At 41.6% G+C, this 15,805-nt stretch overlaps 1 protein-coding gene across 5 annotated transcripts in view; it reads left to right on the forward strand.

Moving 5' to 3' along the window:
- The window catches only part of hectd1 (HECT domain containing 1), a 37,385-nt gene that overhangs the window by 8,908 nt on the left and 12,672 nt on the right, over positions 1–15,805 (forward strand). For all 5 annotated transcript variants that reach the window (XM_037541971.1, XM_037541974.1, XM_037541972.1 and 2 more), the window contains exons 3-24: positions 1,984–2,218; positions 3,603–3,830; positions 4,281–4,562; positions 6,388–6,658; positions 6,804–6,880; positions 7,274–7,372; positions 7,476–7,590; positions 7,752–7,926; positions 8,178–8,316; positions 8,509–8,679; positions 8,856–9,078; positions 9,347–9,610; positions 10,003–10,079; positions 10,352–10,486; positions 10,952–11,098; positions 11,181–11,275; positions 11,392–11,497; positions 11,610–11,744; positions 11,897–12,036; positions 12,208–12,531; positions 13,719–13,885; positions 14,380–14,556. In XM_037541971.1, the coding sequence (XP_037397868.1) occupies positions 1,984–2,218; positions 3,603–3,830; positions 4,281–4,562; positions 6,388–6,658; positions 6,804–6,880; positions 7,274–7,372; positions 7,476–7,590; positions 7,752–7,926; positions 8,178–8,316; positions 8,509–8,679; positions 8,856–9,078; positions 9,347–9,610; positions 10,003–10,079; positions 10,352–10,486; positions 10,952–11,098; positions 11,181–11,275; positions 11,392–11,497; positions 11,610–11,744; positions 11,897–12,036; positions 12,208–12,531; positions 13,719–13,885; positions 14,380–14,556 (3,782 nt within the window). The remainder of the gene's footprint in view (positions 1–1,983; positions 2,219–3,602; positions 3,831–4,280; positions 4,563–6,387; positions 6,659–6,803; positions 6,881–7,273; positions 7,373–7,475; positions 7,591–7,751; positions 7,927–8,177; positions 8,317–8,508; positions 8,680–8,855; positions 9,079–9,346; positions 9,611–10,002; positions 10,080–10,351; positions 10,487–10,951; positions 11,099–11,180; positions 11,276–11,391; positions 11,498–11,609; positions 11,745–11,896; positions 12,037–12,207; positions 12,532–13,718; positions 13,886–14,379; positions 14,557–15,805) is intronic.

Consider the following 15,805-nt stretch of genomic DNA (forward strand, 5'->3'; position numbering starts at 1 on the left):
TCTCTCTCTCTCTCTCTCTCTCTCTCTCTCTCTCTCTCTCTCTCTGCGTCTCTCTCTCTGCGTCTCTCTCTCTCTCTCTCTGCGTCTCTCTCTCTCTCTCTGCGTCTCTCTCTCTCTCTCTCTCTGCGCCTCTCTCTCTCTCTCTCTCTCTCTCTCTCTCTCTCTCTCTCTCTCTCTCTCTCTCTCTCTCTCTCTCTGCGTCTCTCTCTCTCTCTCTCTCTCTGCGTCTCTCTCTCTCTCTCTCTCTCTCTCTCTGCGTCTCTCTCTCTCTCTCTCTCTCTCTCTCTCTCTCTCTCTCTCTCTCTCTCTCTCTCTCTCTCTCTCTCTCTCTGCGCCTCTCTCTCTCTCTCTCTCTCTGCGCCTCTCTCTCTCTCTCTCTCTCTGCGCCTCTCTCTCTCTCTCTCTCTGCGCCTCTCTCTCTCTCTCTCTCTCTCTCTCTCTCTCTCTCTCTCTCTCTCTCTCTCTCTCTCTCTCTCTCTCTCTCTCTCTCTCTCTCTGCGCCTCTCTCTCTCTCTCTCTCTGCGCCTCTCTCTCTCTCTCTCTCTCTCTCTCTCTCTCTCTCTCTCTCTCTCTCTCTCTCTCTCTCTCTCTCTCTCTCTCTCTCTCTCTCTCTCTCTCTCTCTCTCTGCGTCTCTCTCTCTCTCTCTCTCTCTGCGTCTCTCTCTCTGCCTCTCTCTCTCTCTCTCTCTCTGCGTCTCTCTCTCTCTCTCTGCGTCTCTCTCTCTCTCTCTCTCTCTCTCTCTCTCTCTCTCTCTCTCTCTCTCTCTCTCTCTCTCTCTCTCTCTCTCTCTCTGCGTCTCTCTCTCTCTCTCTCTCTCTCTCTCTCTCTCTCTCTCTGCGCCTCTCTCTCTCTCTGCGCCTCTCTCTCTCTCTCTCTGCGTCTCTCTCTCTCTCTCTCTCTCTCTCTCTCTCTCTGCGTCTCTCTCTCTCTCTCTCTCTCTCTCTCTCTCTCTCTCTCTCTCTCTCTCTCTCTCTCTCTCTCTCTCTCTCTCTCTCTCTCTCTCTCTCTCTCTCTCTCTGCGTCTCTCTCTCTCTCTCTGCGTCTCTCTCTCTCTCTCTGCGTCTCTCTCTCTCTCTCTCTGCGCCTCTCTCTCTCTCTCTCTCTCTCTCTCTCTCTCTCTCTCTCTCTCTCTCTCTCTCTCTCTCTCTCTCTCTCTCTCTCTCTCTCTCTCTCTCTCTCTCTCTCTCTCTCTCTCTCTCTCTCTCTCTGCGCCTCTCTCTCTGCGTCTCTCTCTCTCTCTCTCTGCGTCTCTCTCTCTGCGTCTCTCTCTCTCTCTCTCTGCGTCTCTCTCTCTCTCTCTGCGTCTCTCTCTCTCTCTCTCTCTGCGCCTCTCTCTCTCTCTCTCTCTCTCTCTCTCTCTCTCTCTCTCTCTCTCTCTCTCTCTCTCTCTCTCTCTCTCTCTCTCTCTCTCTCTGCGTCTCTCTCTCTCTCTCTCTGCGTCTCTCTCTCTCTCTCTCTCTCTCTCTCTCTCTCTCTGCGTCTCTCTCTCTCTCTCTCTCTCTCTCTCTCTCTCTCTCTCTCTCTGCGCCTCTCTCTCTCTCTGCGCCTCTCTCTCTCTCTCTGCGCCTCTCTCTCTCTCTCTGCGCCTCTCTCTCTCTCTCTGCGCCTCTCTCTCTCTCTCTCTCTCTCTCTCTCTCTCTCTCTCTCTCTCTCTCTCTCTCTCTCTCTCTGCGTCTCTCTCTCTCTCTCTCTCTCTCTCTCTCTCTCTCTCTCTCTCTCTCTCTCTCTCTCTCTCTCTCTCTCTGCGTCTCTCTCTCTCTCTCTCTGCGTCTCTCTCTCTCTCTCTCTCTCTCTCTCTCTCTCTCTCTGCGTCTCTCTCTCTCTCTCTCTCTCTCTCTCTCTCTCTCTCTCTGCGTCTCTCTCTCTCTCTCTCTCTCTCTCTCTCTGCGTCTCTCTCTCTCTCTCTCTCTCTCTCTCTCTCTCTCTCTCTCTCTCTCTCTCTCTCTCTCTCTCTCTGCGCCTCTCTCTCTCTCTGCCCCCAGATGTCCTCCACGGACATTTCTTCCAGCTCTGTGCAAGATCTTTTTGGATGAAAGCGCCCCTGACAATGTTCTGGAGGTGACTGCCAGGGCCATCACGTATTACCTGGATGTGTCGGCTGAGTGCACACGCAGGATTGTTGGGGTGGATGGGGCCATTAAGGCCCTCTGCAACCGATTGGTGGTGGTGGAACTCAACAATAGGACCAGCAGAGATCTGGCTGAGCAGTGTGTAAAGGTAATACTGTCTCGACCTAAGCTATGTGGATAGTTTGTTTACTTGGTTCGCTTGTTCTTTCGTGTTGGGGTGGGGATTCCTAGTAACACCTGGTTGCTACCCTCTTGTATTTCAGTTGAGAAATGACCATAACTTCGGCTAACCTCTGGTTAGCTGTGAGACTGTATTACGAGGTGTTTGAAGAGTGAGTGAGAATTGAGGAATGCGGCTACTGAAGTAACTAAAAACAGAAGGGTTTAAAAAAAAAAACGCCAGTGTCTTAACGCCACAGCTTGCAATATTTTTGCACCTGTGAAGTGATTCAGGATGAAGTCTTACACATTGTTCTGTATTTTCTCTGCTATATACAAAATTACAACTGAAGTTGAACTATTACTGTACACATTAGTTAGCATTTGGATTTTTTTTTTTTTTTGTACTTGGACTGTACTGAACTGTGATTCCCATACTGCAGTGTGAAATGAACCAGGACTTCGGTGTACCATTACACTCCTCATTGTAGTGTATGAGTTTATTGTAGTTCTTCCATTCTTTTAGAATACTAAACAACTGTGTATTGATCATGTTATAGAGAGCATGTAAACAGTCTGCTGTATGAACTGCTAGGGATTCTCCAATATCTCCCCTCCCCCTTCTGATACTTTTTTGAGCTACCAAAGTTTAGTTTGTCAATGGTAGCTAAATTTATCTAGCTTTAGTATAAGTTTAAGTTTTAATAAAACAAGCTTGAACAAATGTCATTTTTTTTTTTGTTTGGGTACCATTTCAGATGCTTAAGACTTTTGTTTATTTACTATATAATTAGTATTACTATTATGTAATTAGTTATAAAAACAATGTTTAACAGTTTAGTTAAACACAAATTTGTGTTGTGCACAAAATTTAAAAACCTGAACAGTATATAGTTAAATGTGTGGTGTGTACATATATTCAGAAGCTTCTCTGGCTTTGCAAAAGGGGTGCTGAATGTTGTTTCACATCTGAATCTCTCAAGTGGTTAGTCTCATATATGCATACCTCACTACATATCAGAGTTTTAGTCACTGCTGGGGTCCAGTAAATATTACTGTTCGATCTGCTAGTGTTCATGCAGAAATTGCTTCATTGATTGATATTGGCTTTGATGCAAAACTAGGAACTGCATGTCTTTAAATGTCATTTGTGTGTTTTTGCTATATCGCATGTATAAACTGAGAAAAGGTGAATATTGCGATGATGACAAAATGAACGACAAACTCCAGTGATATGTAGACTAAAAATTTGAAATGTAGAAGATTGGGTTGACAGTAAATAAACAGACCTGTAATGGGACTCCTTGCCCTATATGTACGGTGTGAAACATTTAAAATAAAAGTTTAAATAATCAAACTTGCTGCTTTCTCAGGTGCTGGAGCTGATCTGCACACGGGAGTCTGGTGCTGTGTTTGAGGCTGGGGGACTGAACTGTGTTCTGAGCTTCATTAGGGACAGTGGTCATTTGGTGCATAAGGACACGCTGCACTCTGCCATGGCAGTGGTCTCTCGTCTGTGCAGTAAGATGGAGCCACAGGACTCCTCCTTAGAGACCTGCGTGGAGTCTCTGTCCAGCCTCCTTAAGCACGAGGACCACCAGGTAACACCTGCAACTGATGACGGGAATATTCTTCAGAACCTGGGTTAATTCATGACCATATTCAAATATAAAACCTGCCCCCCCCCCCCCCCCCCCCCCCGAAATCTTTATTTAAATCAGTTATTGTTATGGATTGTTATGTGAACCAAAAAACATGTTTTAAGTTATTGTGTGGGGGTTGGTGGGTTGGTGGGTTGGTGGGTTGGTGGGTTGGAGGGTGGGTTTTTTTTTTTTTTTTTTTTTTTTTTTTTTTTTTCTTCCCCCTCTCTCTTCATTTTATACTTTAAGATTTACCCTGACTAAAGACACAGTGAAAACTCCTGTGGTGTGCTTTGTCTATTTTACCAAATAAGATTAGAAGAAAGTGGCTAAGAATAGGAATGGGAGTCTTTGTGCCTTTGTTGGTGGTAATCTGCATTTATAAACCTGTATGTTGCTGTGATGTTACAGGTTTCTGATGGAGCACTGCGGTGCTTTGCCTCTTTGGCTGACCGGTTTACCCGACGTGGGGTGGATCCAGCCCCATTGGCCAAGCATGGGCTCACTGAGGAGCTGTTGTCTCGCATGGCTGCAGCAGGAGGCACAGCTGCTGGACCCTCCTCCACTTGTAAGCCTGGTCGTACCTCCACCGGAGCTGCTCCCTCAGCTGCGGACTCCAAACTCAGCAACCAGGTGTCCACGATTGTGAGCCTGCTCTCCACACTGTGCAGAGGCTCACCGCTGGTTACACATGTAAGCAACACTGCACAGCCTAACCAAGCTCTGTTTCTGAGTGGAAAAAGCGCAAGCACATAACCCTTTCTCATGCAAGTAGAGCCAAGAGGCGCTTGAGTGAAGAGAGCTTCACTGCTTTTGTTAATTGATTTGTAAGTGGCTTTGTTTTCCTGTATGGATAAAAAGAAGAGAGAAAATTGTCACCAAATATAACTGAGTGGCCTTCCTAAGTAAAACCTTTGTGTGGCCTGACTAAGTTCTTAGTTACTCTAAGAAACAAAGACTTATACAAGAGGTGCCTACAAGACTACCCAATATATGGTTCTGGAGATGTATTACTTCATATCTTCTAAGACCTGAGAGGTCAAGATCTGATTTTTCACAAATTCGTATTACAGAAGCAAATCTTATGTTAATTTAGGAATCTTATGGCGTTAGGAAATCTATTTGATCGAAGTTGACAATCATCTGTTATGTCTTTTACATTGCAACCAACCACTGTAAACAGACTGAAATGTAAACATGTAATCAAAATAATGTAGTTAGCCGGACTAATAGCTACCATTACTGGGGTAAAAAAAAAAAAACATCGTGATCATATTGAAGTTAAGAATTGTGAGTGCGCTTCATGCTGTTTTGCAGAGCATTGCCGCTCCCAATTTTTTTCCCCCCCAAACTTTTTAGCTGCATAAACAGACTGTTAAAACTGAATTTAAGAGACCTCTGGGGTTGTCTTAAAGTTAAGACAGTAATTATGAAATTTTATCAAGTTAGGATGCTTACATTTACATGTATGGCATTTGGCAGACACTCTTATCCAGAGCGACTTACAATTTGATTATTTTTACACAGTTAAGCGAAGGTAGTGTTAAATCTTGCCCAAGGACTCTCACTGGTGTAGTGTAGGCTGTTTGCCAAGGTGCAGATTGAACCCCAGCCTACAGTGTGGAAGGTAGAGATGTTACCCACTGCGCTATACCAACCACTCGCTTCTATCATACACTTTTTCTTATGTGGGGTTAGGATGGGATTAAGAACGGTCGTTCTATAATAGCCTCTCTTCTGAATTCAGTCCAAACTGAACTAACAGCCTGTTAATTCTAAGGGCTAAAAAGAGGTTGATTATTAAAGATAGTTAACTTTAGAATTTAACTAATGACTTAAAAACATGACCATGTTGGCTGATCAGTGAACTTTTATTCTTTTGAACTCAAAAATAATAATTTAGCTGGCTGGGAAAGCAGACTTTTATTTAACGCTACCAACCACTGGCTAAGTAGCTGCTTTAATCTTAAAGTTTGAAAAAACTATAAATTTATTGGTCAGTCAGTAGTAGTACTACTACTGTTTCAACTTACCTTTTACTACTGTGATTTCTTATTCAATAATTTAGAAAAGTCTTATTTAACATGACTTCATAGCTAAGCTGTTAAGCCCTCTAAATAGCCAATTACAAAACAATATTTCCTACATGCATCAGTCATTCTTGTTTGGCTGATGCTGACTGAACCTCATAATACCAGTGTATTACAGAATTTTTATGAAGGAACTTTTTTGCTTTTTTTTTCAACACCCCATTTAATGAGTTAATCAATAGTTAGCACTTATTGATTAACTTAATACATAACTATTCCAGAATGTCAGAACTTTCTAACATAGTACGAAGAATTGTTTTAACTCTTTGCATTATCATAGCTTGCATACAACAATCAAATCATTGGTGTTCATGTAAACATAGTTTGTTAATGTCCATAGTATCATATCTTCTAAAATAGTTGTTGGGGAAAATGCTGCTCAGGGTCTCTAGTGCTGGAATAAAACTTGTCTGTGTGCCTTTCCTCAGGACCTGCTGCGCTCAGAGCTGCCTGACTCCATGGAGAGTGCCCTGCAGGGTGACGAGCGTTGTGTGCTGGACACTATGCGGCTGGTTGACCTGCTGTTGGTGCTGCTGTTTGAGGGCCGCAAGGCTCTGCCCAAGTCCACCGCTGGCTCCACCGGCCGCATTCCGGGCCTGCGACGTCTTGACAGCTCTGGCGAGCGCTCTCACCGACAGCTCATTGACTGTATCCGCAGTAAAGACACAGATGCACTCATCGATGCTATTGACACCGGAGGCGAGTTTGTACTTTGATGTTGGAGGGTTTGATTGAAACTAGGGTGACCTTTCCGCATATTGTTTTTGTTACACATGTCATGTTGTTGAGTGAAATGCTTATTCGTTATTTCTCTCTCTCTTGGTCTGTTTATCTTTTCTCTTAGCATTTGAAGTGAATTTCATGGATGATGTAGGGCAGACACTTCTGAATTGGGCTTCTGCGTTTGGCACGCAAGAAATGGTTAGTCCACCACAGGTTTTAATTTTCTAAAAATGTCTGATTATTCTTGAACACTACCATATTTAACTTATTTAGATGTTGTTTTCAGGGAGGAATTTCAGCATTAATTCATTTTGAATGCACTTAAGCAGTCAGTGTAAAGGACAGACAGATTCTTTTGCATAACATTGTTCGTAAAGTGAAACAAAAAATTATTGCAACATTTTTTTGCCACATTTGCAAACTGGGTAATCATGGCAAGCGTTATGAATACCATATATAATCAGGCCTAATGCAACCTGGTTTCTTGACCCACTTTTTGTAATGATGGCTTATGCAGGTCAGTGGGACAGAACCAAGGCAGGGAGTTAATTTTGTTATTGGCTAAATGTTAGTTCTCTGACCGTGCTTCAGGTGGAATTCCTGTGTGAGAGAGGTGCTGATGTCAATCGAGGTCAGAGGTCATCATCACTACATTATGCTGCTTGTTTTGGACGGCCACAAGTAGCCAAGGTAAAAGGAGCTGTAATTATGTCGAAGTACTTGCTGTACCAATTTTTAAAGCTTTTATCTCATACCATTTGGAGTGTGTTTCATAATGTTTTCTTTCTTGTAGACTTTACTGCGTCATGGAGCCAACCCTGACTTGAGAGATGAAGATGGCAAAACACCGCTAGACAAAGCCAGGGAAAGAGGGCACAGTGAAGTTGTTGCAATCCTGCAGTCTCCTGGTGAATATTTAATTAATTAATTTATTTTTTAACCCCCCCCCCCCCCATTCATTTTGTACATGAATATGTAAATAAGGTTACGTTTTTTGTTACCTGTGCTGTCTGTTTCTCTGAGAGAGGAGGCCCATTATAAATACTTTTTGCCATGTCTTTTGTTATAGGAGATTGGATGTGTCCTGTGAACAAGGGGGATGACAAGAAAAAGAAGGATGTGAATAAGGAAGAGGAGGAGGGCAGTGAGCCGAAAGGAGATCCTGAAATGGCTCCTGTCTATCTGAAAAGGCTGCTTCCTGTATTTGCACAAACCTTTCAGCAAACCATGCTGCCTTCAATAAGGTTAATTTCAGAAATTGTTGCTTATATTGCAGTATTCTAGTTCTCATGTTCCAAAGCAAAAGTTTACATTGCTAAAGCATGTTTATTTTAATACCACAGTTACTGAACTTGTTTTGTGCAATAATGGTTTGTGCTTTCATTTTTAAGGTAAAAACCCTACTGCCAATTTTAGTCTACATTTATGTGCTGAAGTGTCTACAGTTTGGTTTAAATATAGTCATGATGGCAAAATGTGTCTCTCTGTACTGCAGGAAAGCTAGTTTAGCTCTTATTAGGAAGATGGTGCACTACAGTTCTGAAGTGCTCCTTAAGGAAGTGTGTGACTCAGATGCTGGACACAGCCTGCCCACTGTCTTAGTGGAGATCACTGCTACAGTGCTGGATCAGGAGGTCAGTGCTCATTTGGGCTTTTCATTTTGTCTGTCTGTTTTCCTTGTGGCAGTGACTTAAAACAACTGTTTACTCTTTATATCCAAACTTGATCAAACTTTGAATTGAACTGTACATTTTTGTGATTCATGTGTTCTTGGATGTTCAAATGCCAACAGTGTGTGAACTATGGTTTTTCTCTCTCCGTCACAGGATGATGATGATGGTCACTTGCTGGCCCTGCAGATCATCAGGGATCTGGTTGATAAGGGTGGAGATGTGTTCTTGGACCAGCTGGCCAGACTGGGTGTAATCAATAAAGTGTCAACTCTGGCAGGGCCCACCTCAGATGATGAGAACGAAGAAGAAGCCAAGCCTGAGAAGGTTAAAATCCATTTCATTTATTTATTTTTAATTAATCTATCTGCATCATCAGAGATTATATAACTGCAGTTCTTTTGGTCAAAGTTGGTTTGATTTGAGCTTTAATTGTGAGAATGCAGATTGTTTGATAGTATTTATATACTAAGCATTCAGTAACTTAATCTAATATTTTACAGGAGGATGAACCTCAGGAGGATGCTAAAGAGATCCAGCAAGGCAAGCCCTACCACTGGCGGGACTGGTCCATCATTAGGGGCAGGGACTGCCTGTATATTTGGAGTGATGCTGCAGCGCTGGAACTCTCTAATGGCAGCAACGGCTGGTTTCGCTTCATCCTGGATGGCAAACTGGCCACCATGTACTCCAGTGGTAGCCCAGAGGGAGGGTCAGACAGTTCAGGTGCTTTTCACTTTTGTTAAATGGGATATTTTATGAAGAGGTTTAAATTGTAGTCAGTGAGCATTTGAGTCATTATGTGTGGATAAGAATGGGGCAAAAAGGGCATAATGCAATTTTCCTGTAATTTGAAAACAGAAGTTGGGTGTACATGCCTAAATTATATAGTTTTTTGGATTGTATAAAAACTGTGAAAAGCTGTAATGTGGGGTGGGTTTTAATTTGATTTAATTATTTTTGGTTGCTGATTGCATGCGTCTGCTTCCCTCAGAGTCTCGGAGTGAGTTTCTGGAGAAGCTACAGCGTGCCAGGAGTCAGGTGAAGCCAGTCACAGCCAGCCAGCCCATCTTGTCAACGCTAGGGCCCACTAAACTCACTGTGGGAAACTGGTCCCTTACCTGTCTGAAGGAAGGAGAGATTGCCATCCACAACTCAGATGGGCAACAAGCCACTATCCTGAAAGAGGATTTGCCAGGTTTTGTGTTTGAATCCAACCGAGGTACCAAGCACTCCTTCACTGCTGAAACATCCCTTGGTGAGTGTGTGAAAAATACAAGCTGTGTGTGTATATTTAAAAATAAATAAATACACATTTTTTATATATATATATATATATATATATATATATATATATATATATATATATACACACACACACACACATACATACATACATACATACATACATACATACATACATACACACACACACACACACACACACACACACACACACACACACACACACACACACACACACACACACACACACATACATACATACATACATACACACACACACACACACACACACACACACACACACACACACACACACACACACACACACACACACACACACACATGTGTATGTATATGTGTAAAGTTGTTTTCTGACTGGGTTGTATATCCTCTTACTTGTTTCAGGCTCAGAGTTTGTTACTGGCTGGACTGGAAAACGAGGAAGGAAACTCAAATCCAAATTGGAAAAAACAAAACAAAAAGTGAGTGTTAATCCTTTCGTGCTTGCTTGTATGGTAAATTCTTGATTTGAGAAGGTAGTTTTCAGATTGGATAGTTTTAAGTATTTTGTGCTTCCTTTTTGATTCCAAGAATGTTTTAAACTTAATTCAGCTTTAGTCCATATCCCAGAATATAGGATTCAAGCATATGTGCTTTTGCAGCCAAATTTCTTTGTCTGTGATAATATATCCAGGATGAGAATTTGCAGACTAACTTGCCGAACTTGGCTAATTTTCTGTCTTGCTCTCTGTAGGTGAAAACTATGGCCAGAGACTTGTATGATGACCATTTTAAAGCTGTGGAAAGTATGCCCAGGGGTGTAGTCGTCACCTTAAGAAATATTGCCACTCAGCTGGAGTCTGCCTGGGAGCTGCATACAAACAGACAAGTATGAAGATGTGAACTACAAATTATTTTTGTCTTTTAGATCTAAGAAAATTTACATTTTAAATACTTAACAAAATGCAGTAAACACATGTCAAAGCTTGTTTCTGAAAGAAATGTGAAGGATTAAGTTGCCAAGTGATTCCACTCTGACATTATGCTACATTTTAAAATGTTAGACTACGTTATTAAAGATTGTAAAAGAAAATTAAGCTTACAGATTATTATTGACCATTATTGGAGATTAGCACTCATAGGAGTAAGAGACAGTAGTGAAATCCCCATTGTCCAGTGTTGTATTATTTATTTAAAAAAAAAAAAAAACTATTGCATGTTGTGTATTTTTCTCTCTCTCTCTCTCTCTCTCTCTCTCTCTCTCTCTCTCTCTCTCTCTCTCTCTCTCTCTCTCTCTCTCTCTCTCTCTCTCTCTCTCTCTCTCTCTCTCTCTCTCTCTCTCTCTCTCTCTCAGTGTATAGAGGGAGAGAACACATGGCGAGACCTCATGAAAACAGCTTTAGAAAATTTGATTGTGGTTCTCAAAGATGAGAATACAATTTCGCCATATGAAATGTGCAGCAGCGGCCTAGTGCAAGCACTTTTTACTGTTCTAAATAATGTGAGTTATAAAAGTCATCTAAATAAAGTATCATTTGTTTTCTGTTAATCATGTTTGTAACCACCAACTTCTTGCTTAACAGAGTGTGGAACTTGACATGAAGCATGATTGTAAGCCATTGATGGAAAGGATAAATGTGTTTAAGACTGCATTCAGTGAAAATGAGGATGATGAAAGGTAAGAGATTACAGCCCCCCCCCCCAACAGCTTTTTTTGTTTTGGTTTTGTTTGTTTTCCCCTTCTTTATTTTTTTTCCCCCTCATTTTTCTTTATAAATTTTTTTTTTTTTATAGTCGACCCGCAGTTGCCTTAATCCGAAAGCTGATAGCAGTCCTGGAGTCTATAGAACGGCTACCTCTTCATTTGTATGACACGCCTGGCTCAACATACAATTTGCAGGTGTGCCTCCTTACCAGACTTTTGCTTTGTTATTGAAACGGATTAAAGTCTGCTGACTTGGTTTTTTTGCACACAAAGATCTATTTTAAATAAAATTATTTTTGCTTGTCAGATTCTGACCAGGAGACTGCGTTTCCGATTGGAACGTGCTCCAGGTGAGACAGCTCTGATTGATAGGACTGGCAGGATGCTCAAGATGGAACCTCTTGCTACTGTTGAGTCACTGGAGCAGTACCTACTGAAAATGGTGAGGCGTTTTTTTTTTTTTTTTTTTTTTTTTTTTATTTTATTAAATTTATTTGTTTATTTATTTTTTTGGTCTTTTTAGTTTGTGCATTGTTTGTAAATCTATAATTTGTTGTTCATTATTGTTCATAACTTTTATTCCTTATTCCCCAGGTGGCAAAACAGTGGTATGACTTCGACAGGGCCTCCTTTATTTTTGTCAGGAAGCTGCGAGAGGGCCAGAGCTTCACCTTCCGACACCAGCATGACTTTGATGAGAATGGTATTGTGTACTGGATCGGAACAAATGCAAAGTGAGCTTCCCTTCTCTTGGAGTCCTCTCAGCAAACTATAATTCTTTATTTTTTTCCTTTAGTTCCTTTATGGAGATGAATGCTGTGTAAATTGTAGAGTAACTTTTTTTTTTTTTTTTTTTTTTTTTTTTTTTTTTTTTTTTTTTTTTTTTTTTTTGTGTCTGTACTTAGAACTGCGTATGAGTGGGTGAACCCTGCTGCTTATGGTCTGGTGGTGGTAACCTCATCGGAGGGCAGAAACTTGCCCTATGGCCGGCTGGAAGACATCCTGAGTAGAGACAGCTCAGCCCTCAACTGCCACACCAACGATGACAAAAATGCCTGGTTTGCTGTTGACCTGGGCCTGTGGGTCATCCCCTCAGCTTATACCCTACGCCATGCCCGCGGCTATGGCCGTTCCGCCCTCCGCAACTGGGTATTTCAAGTGTCCAAAGACGGGCAAAACTGGATGACCCTCTACACCCATGTGGATGATGGCAGCCTTAATGAGCCTGGGTAGGCCTTCTGTCCTTTAGTCTCTGCCTTTTAAGCAGCTCAGAGTTATGGACAGTCTGGTGTGTTAATGGCCTGGGCCATCAGAATTTTGCTTGTTAAACACTGATGGGCTTTTTGCTATTTTGTATGTATACAGGAATGTCTATGCATTATTTTTGTGGGGGAATCTGATGAAAACAGACATCTTTATATCAGTGGGCAATCTTGTGTTTTGAATTCCGAGTGAAATTAAATTAAAAAAGCCTGCACACTATTTAAAAAAAAAAAAATTGAGTTTGAGATATTTTAATAGAGAAATAACTGCAGAAAACACTGCAAACATTTTGGTCACAAGACCTGCAGTGCATGAGCCCATGGTGGTTTTAGAGTCCCATGCAGATCGTGATTCAAATCATACGACAAAGTCACAAACCATCCAATAAATACCTTGCAAAAGCCAAATCGTCTCACCCAAATTGTTTGCGTAAAAGATATAAAATACAAGAAGCTCAGATATAAACGGTCTCTATCATGCTTTCAATTTATAAATTGTGTTTTCCTGAAAATATGACCAACTCTTGCTCTGGGGCTCTTAAGTTATACATCTATGACTGGGTAATCCTAATCAAGCCTGATCTAATAGGACATTTCACTCATGTCTCTATCTAAAAGAGATCTTTTAATGTTCCTTCAAAGTGTATGCATCCATGGCTACGTTGTCTATATGATGAGCCAAGAGACGCCAAGTAGACTTTTGTTGAAATTAAATCCAGGTTGAATTTTGTGTGGTGCACTCATCTACAAAATAAGTTTGTCTAGCTTTTACTTGGGCACAGTGAGATTCCTCTTGACCAATTTAACTCTGAAATACCTCTAGTACAATTCTTTATATGCCTCCTTTGAGTTATGTGGCGATGTGTGCTGAGAATGGTCAGTAGTGGTCCTGTGGTGATTATTTTCCATCAATGGATTAGGTAGAGGGTGGCTGACGAATTGTGCAGCAACAGCTGAGCTGCTGTGGACAATGAGTTTAGGTAGCTTAATAAACTGGCATCTCCATGTACATTGTTCCTGAGAAGGAGACAGGAAAATGACAGCGCTGTGAACAAATTGAATCTGTCGATTGTGTGGTTTTGGTGGGTGGGTTTTTTTTTTTTTTTGGAAACTGTTTTTAGTTGACAAGCATGCATATGTGGTATTTGCCTTAGGTCTACTGCTACTTGGCCTCTGGACCCACCCAAAGATGAGAAGCAGGGCTGGAGACACATTAGGATAAAGCAGATGGGGAAGAATGCCAGCGGGCAAACACACTACCTCTCCCTGTCTGGACTTGAAATATATGGCACTGTTAGTGGTGTGTGTGAAGACCAGCTAGGTAAGAGAGAGCCAGAGCTCTTGTATCATTATATCATTAACGGGTTGTTAAGGGAAACGATATTCTCACACACTCTCACACACACTCACTCACACTCACACTCACAGAGACACAGAGTTCCCCAGCTGGCAGAGGGAAGACTCTCCAGATTACTTGATTGGCCCAGAAAGACTCATTATCTGGGGAGGAAGGTCCCTCTCACCCCCGGAAGCCTTGTTGCCTCGAGTTGCTCGGGTGGCCAGCTTTGGGAGCCTTTTAGCCTCAGTATAGAGTCTTGCAGGCATCCCAGTGTACACCATCCCAACTAAAATAAACTCCTGAACTACCTAGTCAGATCTTAAAGATGTTCAGGAATTTTCCTAACATAAACCTGATCAAGCTCAGTATTTTTGGCGTGTGTGTGTGTGTGTGTGTGTGTGTGTGTGTGGATATTTCTTTATTTATTTTTAAATTGTCTGAAGTTGGTATGGTAAATGACTCATCTGTATGTTCAGGTAAAGCGGTAAAAGAGGCAGAAGCCAATCTACGCAGGCAGCGACGACTCTTTCGCTCTCAGGTGATGAAATACATAGTTCCGGGGGCCCGGGTTGTGCGTGGTATTGACTGGAAGTGGAGGGACCAGGATGGCAACCCTCCTGGAGAGGGCACTGTGACCGGAGAGGCCCACAATGGTAAGCATCGTAGTCAATTTTGAGGTTGTCAGTGCATGGGTATCCAACTGTAGCTTTCATAGGAACCTCTTGTTAGTAATCCCTATACAGAAGCAAGTTCTTGTGTTATGTTTTGTAAGGCACATTTGTAGAAACGAACGCATGCCAAAATGTCTGCACTTGGCTTAAATTCAGATTAGAATTTAGAAATCTAGAATTTCAGAGAGAACATTTGACGCTTAATTGTCTGCAGCATTTGACCGTCAGTCTTAAGCAGTAATCTAAGAAGTATTTTGAAACTTAACTCTTATGGAGTCAATAGTACAATTTTGTTTCAAGACAACAAATTGTGAACATCAAGTGCATTTGCATGTGTTGTGGAGCTTTGAGTAAAATCTTCAAGATGAGGGGGGGGATAGACGTTCACCCAATCTGTAGCTGTGTGTTCAGTGACCTTTTTATTTATTTTGTTTTATTTTTATAGGGTAACTGCTGATAATCTACTTAGGTAGCTGAATTAGCTTCAGAATCTGAAGTTTTCCAGCCTGGCCAAGAGGAGGCCTGCTTTTTATGCCAGTCCTGTTTTCTTAAATTGTCATAAAATGACTAATGTTCACTACCACATGTGATATGCTAGATTCTGGGACAGATGTTAAAGGACTCCTCTGAAATCAAATTTTCTTCCTGTGTGACTGCCTTCTGTGGTGCTTTCTTTCTTGCTTCCGTCCCGTATTAACAGCTCATTAAAAGTGATCTGTTCTGCATTCTTCAGATCTCTAAGAAATTAGATTGTCGTTCACTTCTATCTTAAGACTGTCCTTCCATACTTTTTATGTTTTATTAGTTTGCTATTTTGAAGTGCAACCCTCCCCCCTCCCCCCCAACTTAACAGGTAACGTTTCTTTATCCTACTTGTATAAGCATATACTTTGTCGCTGTTGAATTCTTTGGGCAGCCATGTTTCAGTGTGTAAAATACCCTTTTAACCCGACTGTCTCCATCAATCAAGCCAAGCGCATGTTGATGTCACAATTTGCAAGCTCTCAATGGACTCCGTTGCTTTAATAAGTGTATTTTACATTTGACAGAAATATATTCTTTAGTTTCTTTCCTGAAGTGGCTTATTAGCTTTGCATTTGCACAAATCTATTGCTTTTTGTTTTTGTCTGTCTATTTATTTATTTATTTATTTATTTATTTATTTATTTATTTATTTATTTATTTATTTTTGGTCACTTTCTGTGCCTCATATTCCTACTCCACTGCTTCA

The sequence above is a fragment of the Pygocentrus nattereri genome, chromosome 10 (assembly GCF_015220715.1).
Source record: "Pygocentrus nattereri isolate fPygNat1 chromosome 10, fPygNat1.pri, whole genome shotgun sequence".
Lineage (NCBI taxonomy): Eukaryota > Metazoa > Chordata > Actinopteri > Characiformes > Serrasalmidae > Pygocentrus > Pygocentrus nattereri.